This window comes from Lepisosteus oculatus, chromosome 7 (genome assembly GCF_040954835.1).
Source record: "Lepisosteus oculatus isolate fLepOcu1 chromosome 7, fLepOcu1.hap2, whole genome shotgun sequence".
NCBI lineage: Eukaryota > Metazoa > Chordata > Actinopteri > Semionotiformes > Lepisosteidae > Lepisosteus > Lepisosteus oculatus.
The window spans coordinates 39,972,367-39,985,020 of NC_090702.1; the positions used below are offsets into that span (position 1 = coordinate 39,972,367).

Below are 12,654 nucleotides of genomic sequence, written 5' to 3' on the forward strand. Positions count from 1 at the left end.
GAAAAAGATGATGTGTTTGTATATTGCATGTGTGCACTTTAGACATGAGGTTGAAGGAAACTAATGACTGGGATTTAGCCCGACAATGCAGATTGCAGAAGAACCCAACTGCTTTTTGGCAAAGAGTGCTTCACAATAAGTAGAACACTGCATTCATCTGCAAATATTTTTAATTGCTTTACTCGGGTAGATTTTACAAGGAATGTCACCCCATATTATGTGTTAAGGAGTGTTTATTGAGAAGTTGGAGTTAAGAAACTTTGGCTCATCATGTTTGGCTGACAGACAAGCACCTGGCAGTAGACGAGTACGTGAGGTCCCCCTACAGGAACAGAAATTAGCCAAAGGGTAGTTGCAAAGCTGGAGGTGGGATGAGAGCAAGAGAGGCAGTGCTATACTGTGCTATTCATTATTTTATTAGGCAGAGATGTCACGGAGTATTACAATTAGAAGTGATGAGGAAGACATTATCAGTCGCAGTCATCCCTCTTGAACATACCTCTATTAAATACTCCAATAAACCGTTCTGTCTTCCTCATTTAATTAAGAAATCTTAAAGCAATTTCCCCCATAGTTATCAGTGTGAATGCAGTGCTTCACATACGTGAAGGTTTATTACTTAACCTTTTTTCATGAAAACATTTCATAATATTTCAAGCACAAATATTTGACCCGTGTAACCATTTATGGCTCTGTTCACACATGAATGATACGCAACGAAATAAAAATGTTAAATCAAATAACATCTATCTAAGGTAGGGCAGTATTTACTTTGTACATAGAAGTATATATTAGACAACTCATGAATACTTCATGTCACTACTGAAAAATGCTCTTAAGAAAAAAGCATAAAGACTTTGGATATTGAATGTTTTTGGGATCATTTGGATTGATCATTCAAGACAGATACAGCTCGGTGTCTTTGCTACTTAACACACTAAATCACGTCACCAGTGAGACAGCTGACTGGGTACAAGTGAAGAGGCAATGTGAACGGAGGATTGAGTGAAAAGTCAACGACACAGAAACAAAAACGGTGTCAAAGTAATTCAACACAGAACATATTTAGCAACATTTAGCTTTTAATGTTTCTAGTTGGCCTTGCGCAGCAGAACTGCTTATGTTGGCGTCCCACATCTGCAAAAGCATTACACTCTCGCTGCCCTTGTTCAAAGTGAACTCCTCGTTAAAGTCTTGCCAACACTGCCAGAACTCTGACTTTCCCACAAGAACATAAAAATCACAAAACTTTTAATAAGGATTTCTTTCACTTTGGGGGGAAAAAAATGTCTGCTAATAACAATCACTCTATAGCTTTGCCATTAGCCGTTTAAAAATGTCTAATATGACAAAGAAATGGTGCAGCTAGGAGTTATAAATGCCTAAAAAACAAAAATATATTTATTTTTGGTCAGAATAAATTCAAACACTTTTTCTTGACAAATCACAGCACTGTTGTCATCTAAAAACCTACTGCACCGCTCTGCTTTTTAACTCTGCAAATTAGCAAGCTGTTACCATTTATGTCACTGCAAAGAATCCATTGTACACCATATTTTATTCATTCCTTAATTAATATTTTCCCCAACTTCCCATAATGCACGCAAGTTCAAGGATTTGGCATTTGATCTTCCAAGTTTTTAAAACAGAACTTGGCAGTGCTTGTATTTCTTTAGTACTGCACTTGCTCTGTATGTTACCTGAAGAGATTCATATTTACACAAGGGAGCTAAAAACCAAGAAGAGTCCATTGGGCCAGTCCAGCTTGCTGGAGTTACTGATTGAAGAACTTCAAGTGGTCATTTGGATTACTGCATTCAATCAAAATCAATCAGGTCTGTTCCACACATGTACATTTCTGCATACAGCACTGCCTCTTACACCACATCTTGAAACTACTTAATTTCCATAAACTGCCTCCGGGCCAGATTCTAGATGAACCTCTTTAATATAATCAATAAGATTACAAATTCATTCGCATCCGGTGTAATTTACAAGGCATTTACAAAGTTAGCTGGCTTATTCAAACAACTGTATAATGACAACTGTGCACCAAGGAGCAGTGAAATCAGGTACACACACACACATGGAATCATGGCGAACTGTGACACACACAGTACACACCAGAGTGCACTCTTGTTAGCATGTGTGCTAGCAATTGTATGCCACAAGAATACACTACATGCCATCTAATGCAGTACATTTAGCCTGGTGATGCTAGTGCCCTCTAGTGCATACTGCTGTTCTCCACGATACCATTTGTATTACAATGGGAAATTAAAAAGGTAATGCAATTATTTGGGTTAAAACTGTTAAATAACAAACAACAGCAAAAATAACTAAGAATAATTACCACTCTAATTAAAATGTACCATCTAGCCTGCCATCAAACAAAACCTGTCCCCAACACACCCATCATAGGTAATGAAATTTAAAATGCGTTTTCAGATTCATTTCCATTTACAATTACTCTAGATCTTATTTGAGTGATCCAAAACGTCTTTTGGCTAATGTCATCACATGTCATAATGAAAATGTGAAACGACGCCCTTGTTACAAAAGTTACATGAATCGAAAACTCAGTGCGCAATGAACTTAAACTGATGCTTGGTAACAGTCCCAGATGTACTTAAATCCCAAAAACATGTAATAGAATCAAATAACATCAAATGTTACAAAATCTTTTCATTTGTACACATATATACAGTTTATCTAGGAGTAATATCAATGTTGAACCCTAGCTAAACTTCTGTACTGGGAAGTCTTTACTAAAACAATGTTTTAATTTGATCTTTTTCCATTAGGGTTACACATAAGTGTTTATTATGCCCATGATTTCTTACAGATGATGAAATTAAAAGGCAAACCCCTAAAAAAAACAATCCTTAAAAAAAAATTCTTGAACGCTGTTCAATGAACTCGGCATTATCGGGGAGGGGGGGGGCGGGGACGATACAGCCACACATACAGTTATCCTAGGAACTCATCGCCCGGGTCCTACTGGTAGTATGGCCGATATCGCGACTGATCTGGGTGGAGGGGTCCAGGTATTTGACCCTGAGGTGGGGGGCCCTGCATCCTGGGTGGAGGAGGTCCCCTGGGTGCTGGCCACATACCTGGACTCATCCCCCCCGGCTGGGTGAAAGGAGGGCTAAGAGTTCCTTGGTCTTCGGAGAACTGCTGCAGGGAGCCGGGGTTGTAATGGTGGGGCGGGGGCCCACTGACAGGAGGGCCACCGTGCTGAGGGGGGGGAGGAGGACCCGGAGGAGGGTGGTTCATGTAGGGGGGCATCTGGTTAATGATGTGTCCTGGGGGAGGGGTGATGGGCGGAGGGGCAGACGACATGGGGGGAGGCGGCGCTTGGTTGTAGACCATGTGCGGAGTCCCCGAGGCCTGGGGTGGGTGCTGCATGGGGTGGCTGATGGGCGGAGGGGGAGGGGGCGGCGGCCCGTAGTGCTGCTGCGGCGCCATCATGTGGTGAGGGTGAGAGACTACGGGCTGGGCGCTATACTCGTTGGGGTGGTGGTGCGGGGGGGGCGCGGGGCCCGGAGGGGGGGGCTCGCGGTTGGGGCCGCCCCCCGAGGTGGCCGCGTCATCCTGGATGGGCACGGTGATCAGGTTGCTGTGCTTGCGGGTGGTGACGGTGGAGATGCGGAAGGTCTCCTGGGCCACGGAGCGGGGGGGGCCCAGCGCGGCCAAGTCCGAGGAGGAGGGAGGGGGCGGGGCCGCCCGCAGGTCCTCGTGAGGCTGGCTGTAGTGCTCATGGCTCACGTGCTGCAGGGGCGGCGGCGGGATCAGGACGTGGGGCTTGGGGAGGTGCGGGAGGTGGTGCTTGTCCGGCGGCAGCAGGAAGCGCTCGGGCAGCTCCGAGGGGGGAGGCCCGGCCAGGGGCGGCAGGTGAAGGCTGTCTCCTTGAGGCCGGCCCGCCACCGGCTTGCCCGCCCTCATGTGGCGGTGGTTGATGTGGGCCTGCAGGTCCCTCTGAGACAGGTACGTCCGCTTGCAGCCCTGCACTATGCTGCACATGAAGAGAGAGCCCCTCAGACACTGCTCGATGCGCTGGACGGGGTCATTGCAGCTGTGAAGAAAGAATCTCAGCTCAGCTTCAGGCTCAGCGTGGGAAATGAGCTCACTCTCATCACACAGGTACATGTAAAGCTACCTCAATGAGTAAAGAATGGGGGTGCTGCATTCAATGCATGCCAAAGCACGCACTTAAAAGGGAAACTATACTCTAGAACAGCATAAACCTACTCAAAAACTACAGCGAGTCTGTTACTTTCTCCACTGTATTCAATAAGCAATTGCAAACTTTAATTTAAAAATGAAAACGGAATATTTTGACATTCAAATTCTCATATAAGAGGAACATAAAAAAGCATCAGGAGTTATTATATCCTATGGCAACACTGCCTACCCGGTTGATTATAATATCCCCAAGCACCATCCTTACCTTTTCCATTCAAAACACTACAGTTTTTTTTAAGTGACGTTAAAACATTTTTACCCATCATTAGCTTTATATATTTAAAAAGGCAACAAAAATATGGCACAAAAGCCACTGAATACAACAATTTCTGAATAGCACGAAGCAAATGAAGAGATTCAGATTATCATGCTAATACAGAATTTTAATAAGAAAAATACAGTGATCCACACTTCTAATTTCAACAGGTAGGAAATCTGAACTATGCAAGTAAAAAACAATTTAAAAGAAATTAACTACTGCCATCACATACTGGTGATGACAGGCAGACAGCACATTTCATTTCCTGGGTCTGCACTGAAAAAACTGCAATATTAACTACTCTGAGAAAATACATGAGAACACTGCGCAACATAGCCTCTGCAGAAATCGTACTACCCATCACAATACAATGTTTGCTCCTTAATTTTTTTTTCAATTTTAGCATCTATTTGTTACTTTGTAAGTGGATAGAGTGGATAAAAAAACAGATGACGGTTGCTTCTTTCCACATGAGGTACTGTTTAGCTCCCACTGATAATGATTTAAGATAAGATGAGAGAGAGAGAGATAAGATCAGATCACTTTATTGGCCATATACAATTTCATGTATTAGGAATTTGTCTTTTCGCATACCCTGACTTACTCTACATGACACACACAGAGAAGCTTGGGTCAGAGCGCAAGGTCAGCCATTTACACGGCACCCCTGGAGCAGCTGGGGTTAAGGGCCTTGCTCAGGGGCCCAACAGAGTAGGATTCCTCTGCCAGCCGCAGGATATGAACCGGCCACCTTCCAGTCCCAGGCGCAGATCCTTAGCCACAGAGCCAAGGCACTGCCCCAAACTTTAAACTGAACTACACAGCACACCACTTGGGATTGAACCCGGTCCGACAGCGTCATTCCACAGGGAACCAGCTGGCTGAGCTAAAGTAGACCTCAACCTCAATTGATTTAATTTCAAGATTAGCACGTTTTCAAGAAGATGAAGTTTACACATTCAGATCATTGAGCTGTTTTGTTGCTGGTAGCTAAGTGATCAGAGGCTCTCATTCCATCTGTCACATAAAAAAAGCCAGGTTATCTACTTCGATGACATGGCTGCGTAATTTGTTTCACATTCCCACAATCCTTTGTGTAAGAAAGCAAAGCCCATTCCTAATTCTATATGCACTTCCCCATATTTCAGTAACTTCTGAAATATGAATTCCAGAAGCATGGGTTCAGTCCACTTCCAATTCAAAATAATGAAATTTAATAATCTAAACCATTAAAAGGTGTTTGCAAAGATTTGCAAAGTTTTGAATGCTTTTATTCAAATGTAGCTAGTATTAGACAATGTTATGTATACATCTACTAAAATTATCTTCGACACACTCGACAGGGAATTTAAAACATCTGCATAGAAAAAAAAAAGAAACTTACCCAGGGCACATTTTGTCACATTTCTTCTCATGAATAACCGCACATTCATAACAGAAAACATGCTTACAGGGAATCTGTAAAAAAAAAAGGGGGGGCTGGGCTTTCAGTTGCAAAGAAAAACCAGTATGAAAACTCTTTTAATCAAGAGTATAAATGTAAGCAACTGGACACACAATAAAGACTCTAGAAAACTATAGGATTTTTTCAGTTAAATTTAAAAATATTCAAAGTAGGGAACGTCTTGACACATACTGTAGAATTGAACTGGAATTTAAAAAAAACGTCAAAAATATTCAAAGTAGTGAACGTCTAGATACACAGGATTGAACTGGAATTCAATTTACCCTTACCATTCGACCATATATCTTTATGGGCAGTCCACATTTGTCACAGAAATGAACAGGTGTGTCATCTTTTTCTCCAATCAAATTAACCTGGGGAAAGAACCTTTATTAAATTATGGATTTAGGGACAATAGAGACTTAGTAGTTTTCTTTGACTCCAAGTACTGTAAAGACTACTTCAAACGCAGTCATATTTAGACAACTGTCCAATTAATAGCCAATATCATACACTATTTATATATTTACTGTATATCATATACTGTACCTTGAAGTCCCAAAACAATTGTTGAGGAAATCTTCTCTGACTTCCAAAAATGTCTCCAGATTTGCATTCATACCTTTCTTCTTCACTGTATCCAAAGCTTTCTGAAATGACATTAAAAATATGGGAGATTTGATGACCTGACATCTCCTTTAAAAAAACTCACACCACAAACAAAGCTGTACCTATTTTTATGAACGTAATTCGATCCCCAAACCCCTTTTGTATAGAGGAAAACTTATAAAAAGAAAAACCTATTTTCATTATTTCTAACCAGGAAAAATTATGATTTATTCTGGACCCCAAAAATGTCACACCTACTTTTACTTTTTCACCAAAAAATGACAAAAGAAACAATAATAACCAACAATCATACTGTGTTTTTAATAATAAAAACACTGGTTCCCTAGTTAGACATCATTAATCATATCTAAGTACAGTACTGTACAGTACCCACTTAATTTGCTTTTGTGTAATAAATGTTCTCAACATCTTAATGTAATATATGTTCTCAACATCTTAATGGTCCATGATAAAGCATAAATCACAGATTTTCCTACACGAAACGTAAGAGCACTCACGATAGAGAACAACGCATGAAGCAAGATGCCGTGAACTGTATCACGTCTCTCATGCCACTCTGTAGGCTCTGTACAGGCTCTCACCCATTCTAGCTAGCGGAAGGCAATGCATATACTTGATATGAAATGAGTCGCATGACGCCTTCCTCTCTACTTTTTGCAGGGTTTTTTAAATTTTTCTTCCTATGGCTTTTTGTAGTTTTAAAATCAGCTTTCATTATTCGAAATGAACGTACTAATTTCTCATGCTTCACAGTAGCGAATTTTCATAAAAAGAGGTACATGTGCACTATATTTTAAAAGTATGACATTTTAAAAACACCATATATGAGAGACTGAAATCTGAAACTGACAAACTTCATATTAGTATTATTTCTTTATGCTTCACCTTTTTTATTGGGGAGAAATGAAACTTTCTAATTATGTGGGTTAAACTTTAAAAATAACTTTGTTACTGGTCTGTGGTCAATTTAACCAATAATTATGATGTCTAAACTTCAACTTACAGATGTTGCTGTTTACTGAATATTCATGCATTCTAGCTAACCACATAAACTGAAAAAATAACTCAGATGAGGCTAGCTAAACTTCAGACGTTGCAGACATTACTGACAGTGTGAAACACTAACAACAACAGAACTGGCATCTCTTCCATGTAAACAATGTCCGTCTACAAAATACTGTGCGAGTGGTTTTATTGGAACATCACAATAAAATGATTTTTAATACACGACACATTTATGACGAAACAGAAAACCTAACATAATACTTGACAGCATCCACAAAAAGGGAGCAGAATGCAAGACCGAGCCTTCGAATTCACAAAAACAAAAGAGCAGTCTTACCATCATCGCCAGCCTGCGTTTTGGAAGGTATTCTGTTCATGGCCCTTTGGGCCCTAACTGCTGGCTTGTTTCTGATGGTTTGTTTGGAGAGAAGCTTTATGGGAATCCGCCTGCGCACGTCAGGCCCCCCCAGGCTACCTGGCCCATCCGTGCCCTGTAAGTCATTGTCTGAAAGCAAAAAGAATCCAGCAAGTTTACCGTTTTGACTTCTATACTCGTCCATAGAGGCAATGATAGCAAAGGCAATATGGTTTCTTTTTATTTCTGCAATGGAAGTCACTGCGATCCAGCATCATGGGTCTGAATTCAGGAGGGGGCACCCTGTGTGTGGAGACTGCACTTTCTCCCTGTGGGCACACGAGCCTTCTCTGGGAACTCTGTGCTGTCAATAAATCTGTGGCATATATAAATTCCGGCCCTTAAGCATCCGATGATTGCGTGTATTTGTAGCCCTGTGATGGGCTGGCTTCCCATCCACAAGGCTCTGGCCTGCCACGGGCTTTACTGTTACTGAAAGGGAAAGACGAAGTGACACAAAGTTATTAAAAGAGTGTACGTGGTAAGAGAATTTAACAATGTCCTTCAAAATAAAAAGGGTGTTCTCAGCTATGCTCACAAAACGTAATGAGTAGGCATACACAGCTCAACTCCACGTTTGAATGATGCTGAAAACTTGGTACCCTAATCTGAGGAATCTCTTTCAATTCCACATCGGCTACACCACATCACTTTCAATAATCGCTTATCCAATACAGGATCATCGTGGCCGAAAGACTATCTTGGGATGCATTGGTTGCAAGGCAGGATACACGCTGGACAGGACGGAGATCCATACAGACACGAGCACGCACGCACATACCCACCAAGGACAATTCACAAAAGCCAATCAACCCACCAACACGTCTTTCGAGGAAACACCAAAACAAGATAATACAAACTCGACACGGGTAGCGCCCAGGGCTCAAGCGCTGAAGATGCTACAATGTGCCACCAGTATCAGCTGAATGTACTTTAAAATGTCAAAAATAGTTCCTAGAACAAGCACACTATACAAATACTAATGAATTATTTAAAAGACTGTAATCATATGTAACTGTACTTCACGTCTTATACTGTGAAATTAAGCTTATGTCATACATCACCTGATAAAAAGTTTCGTCTTTCAGAAAAGATTATGATCTTCAAAACAAGGGAAAATTATTACTAAAACGGGAAATCCGGTCATCAAATACCAGAGAATTCTAAGTTCACCCGAAGATTGTTATGAACTATTTCTTAAAGCCAAATTAACGGCAAAAAGAACAGGTGAAATTTTCACATGAGTGCAGTCTTTCATCGACACTCCGATTCCCAAATCCTTGCAAAACAAACGGGACTATGGACGATGAACTTCTTGACGATGTGGAAAACAACACAAACCTAAGACTGACTTACGGATCTTTATATCCTTTTCAGCAAAGTCCGAAATCAAACATTTGTATAATCTTTTCTGAAACGTACTCGTTTTAAGTCTGTGGGGAAAACGGGAAAAAAAACTACCGAAGACAACAGGTGACAACCGGGGCAGAACTCCGCTACCTGTTCTGCAAAACTTGTAACCCCTTTCATCCAGTGTAAATGAACCACTGTTTCAGGTTCACGAACACCGTGTGAAAATCTCTATTTTTTAACAGATCATGAAGGGGGGAGAAAACAAATCACACCGTAGCGCACACTTCTTCAGCAAAACAGCCCCTTCCTCTCTTATTCAATGGATGCTGCGAGAAAACTGCAGAAGGCCGCAAGGCTCCGCATTGAGGCTTCTCCAACTTCACAGTCAGGCAACTGGCTCAGAAACGTACCCTGGTCCTGCGTAAACCCAGTGAATGTCTGTGCATCCAATTTGATTTAAGAGAGGACAGAATACGGCTAAATTGCATACAGAAAGGAATTCCCTCCTTACCATTCTGGTCCATGATTCGGAGCGCTGCACGGTGGGAGCGGAAGTGAGGGGATTCAGGGGCGGGGCTTTCAACGGAAGAGCGCGCAAGGCGTCATGCGTCTTACAAACTAAGTCGGTCCGACGTAGGGAGGTGGTGTCTGTTAAACCTTTAAGAAAAACGTACTCAACGTTGTAATAATTGCAGAGAAAATCATCTGGATTGCTGTTAGTCTATGTATCAACTGTGGTTGTTAACGTTGAAAATAGGGGGGGGGGTGTAAGATTTATGAACGTAGCAAAATGTCGTCTTCATTATCATAGAGTGGAGTAGTTAATCCGAAGGCAAAAGGAAATGGGTAGATGGGCGTGATGTGGAATCTATACAAGTACTATAACGTGGTTAAAGCTATTCTATAATGGGATATCTATACGCGAACAGGAACTGGAAATGTGCGAGTTGCTATCCCCACGACCTGCTAAGAAACCCTATCGGCCGTCTTGGTAATTACTCTCCCACTTTGAGTGGAGGTGGAAAGCAGAGTTGTGACAAGTTCATCACAAATATTGTAATCGTAGTTTATAATACCTTCCAAAAGGTATGGTTCTGAAAGTAATCCAACACAAAACGCAGTTTGAACAGTTGAACAGTTTGTACAACGACATGCTTCCAACATATAATACCCCGTCAGTTGTTTTAATATTTCCCTTAAAACGAAATTAATAAGATATACATCCGTATATACAGTAAATACGACGCATCAATAAAAAGGAATCTTGAAGATTAAAAAAAGCATTACGGTAGCCCACAACCGACATACTGTACACCCGATTAAGCGTTGTTTTTCTGATTTGAAAAAGTGCATCCGAATTGTGTTGATACGTAATTGTATTCCATTAATTATGAACAAACGATTTGACTCTCACACTATTAATTCATACACATAAATTGTTCAACAAAATTATCTGCATCTTTCAACGCAGTAACAGCTGAATATTCTGATATGTAAATTAAGCCTTCTCTTCATGACAAATTGTAAAAACTTGCCAATAAATTCAGTGAAAGCAAATATTTTTCCGTAGTTAACACCCACACACGTTACAAAACACAAATACAATTTAAAAAACATAAATACCTTTTAAAAACTACTCTGCACATAAAACATTTTATACACAGTAAGATATCTGTGATATGTAAACAAATACATTTGCTAAATATTTCAGAATATTTCTTAACGGCTATCTCAGATAATTTATTGCCAAAAGTTTATGCAATGTGACTTGTTCCAAAAAAATAGTAAAATTATACAACATCGTATTCCAAATAGGGGAAATTTCCTAGTCCTTTTCTAAAAAATGTTTATAAAATGATAGATGTTATATAAAATAATAGATACATTTTATAGATATTTATAAAATAATAGATGAAGGTTTAAGACGCGTGAGAGTATGAGGAATAATAACAATGTGCATAGGCTATCTGCCCATTTGGTTTTCTTGATGTTGCTTATTGAGCTACTCGTTTCTTGAAGTTTCTCGGAATATATTGTAAGCATATAGCGGCTTTTCAGGAAAATAACCACAGATCAACATGATAAAGCTTTTGAACAATTGAAAAACTTAATAAAAAGTTCTAATCTAAAAAAAAACCCTGTTTATATGTATCAGCGATTTTTTTAAGGGTTTTTGTTTCAATTTGGGTTAACAATTGCTGTACTTTTACTGTGGTCTTACGATCCCTGGACCCACACCCACAGGGCAGAGAAAGTAGAGTATGCAAGTGAAGGGAATTCTGGCGGCTATAGTTTAGGGGGTGAATACTTTTTCAACCAACATATTTTAGTTTTTCATTTTATTTTGCAGCTGTTGCTGACATTTAACTTCTTATACCTACAAACGTGTTCAGTTTCAGCCTTCGAGTTTTGATTAAAATACTTGAAAAAATGTGTACACATCATTTGTAATTTAACAAAATGAGACATCATTGAAAGGGGGTGAGTGCTTTTGTAGGGCCTTGTAATTCAGCTCAATTCAGTAAAGACTGCATTGAAACAAGGTTTAAAACCTACCCTGTCATGAGCAAAACTCGCATAAAGTCACATACAGTAAGAGATCCGGTTATTCAGTACTTGTCCACTTCAGTTCAAAGCGTCAACGGGGAACCAGTCTCTACTGAGTTAAAATAGCGTCAATTTTACACGACTGGTAAATTACAGGTTAGAAGCTAACTGTTGAGCAGTTTAAACCAGCTCAAATCAATAAATACTAGTTCAGACCGTTAGAAATCTATTATACATTTCAACTGAATGCAACCGGAATTTCCACTGGATAGCTCCCTGGATAGTAGCTCCCCTGAAAACAGACTAGAAAAAAAAGACAAAAAAATAGAGTGTTCTATACTGCCATCTTGTGGGTAATATTTCAATAGCTACCCGCAAAAGGTGTTGCTTCCCACCTGAAAACAGTACTGTACTTTATTCAGGATTGCAGGCTGTGTTTAGCACCGAATGTTGCAACCCCACCGTACTTGAATTATTTCCAACTTCTGTTTTCCCAAATGTAGATGTGTATCGTACATTCAACTTATCAAATATATTTTTTTAAATATTTAAATAAGAATCCAACAAAAAAAATGACAGACACGGTTTCGATTAACAGTACAATATATTAACATATAGCCTATTGTAACTCACTTTAATCCTCAACGTCATGGACCCGCATGTTCTAGTTGTGTCGTCGCTTACGAGAACGAAAGCATCCAATTCGAAGGAGCCATGTAAGTGAGAATATTTAAAATAGCTGTTTTGACAGTT

At 40.2% G+C, this 12,654-nt stretch overlaps 1 protein-coding gene across 3 annotated transcripts; it reads right to left on the bottom strand.

The window, feature by feature from the left end:
- Positions 1–1,062: 1,062 nt before the first annotated feature.
- Positions 1,063–12,623, bottom strand: cbll1 (Cbl proto-oncogene-like 1, E3 ubiquitin protein ligase). 3 transcript variants are annotated; one of them, XM_015352350.2, is made up of 6 exons: positions 12,535–12,623; positions 7,924–8,091; positions 6,501–6,601; positions 6,242–6,325; positions 5,892–5,965; positions 1,063–4,078 (listed from the first exon to the last, which is right to left on the bottom strand). In XM_015352350.2, exons 2-6 carry the CDS (start codon positions 7,961–7,963, stop codon positions 2,998–3,000), a joined length of 1,380 nt encoding a protein of 459 aa, XP_015207836.1. In that variant the 5' UTR covers positions 7,964–8,091; positions 12,535–12,623; the 3' UTR covers positions 1,063–2,997. The 3 variants fall into 3 exon arrangements, with proteins under 3 accessions (XP_015207836.1, XP_015207834.1, XP_015207835.1); XM_015352348.2 differs by lacking the exon at positions 12,535–12,623 and adding an exon at positions 9,866–9,996; XM_015352349.2 differs by lacking the exon at positions 12,535–12,623 and adding an exon at positions 9,765–9,850.
- Between the last annotated feature and the right edge of the window lie 31 nt (positions 12,624–12,654).

Coding starts and splice junctions, on each gene's coding strand:
- cbll1 (XM_015352348.2), bottom strand. Junction 5,966..6,241: donor TAAAGATATATGGTCGAATG/GTAAGGGTAAAT, acceptor TTTTTTTTACAG/ATTCCCTGTAAGCATGTTTT. Junction 4,079..5,891: donor TGTGACAAAATGTGCCCTGG/GTAAGTTTCTTT, acceptor CTTTCTTCACAG/CTGCAATGACCCCGTCCAGC.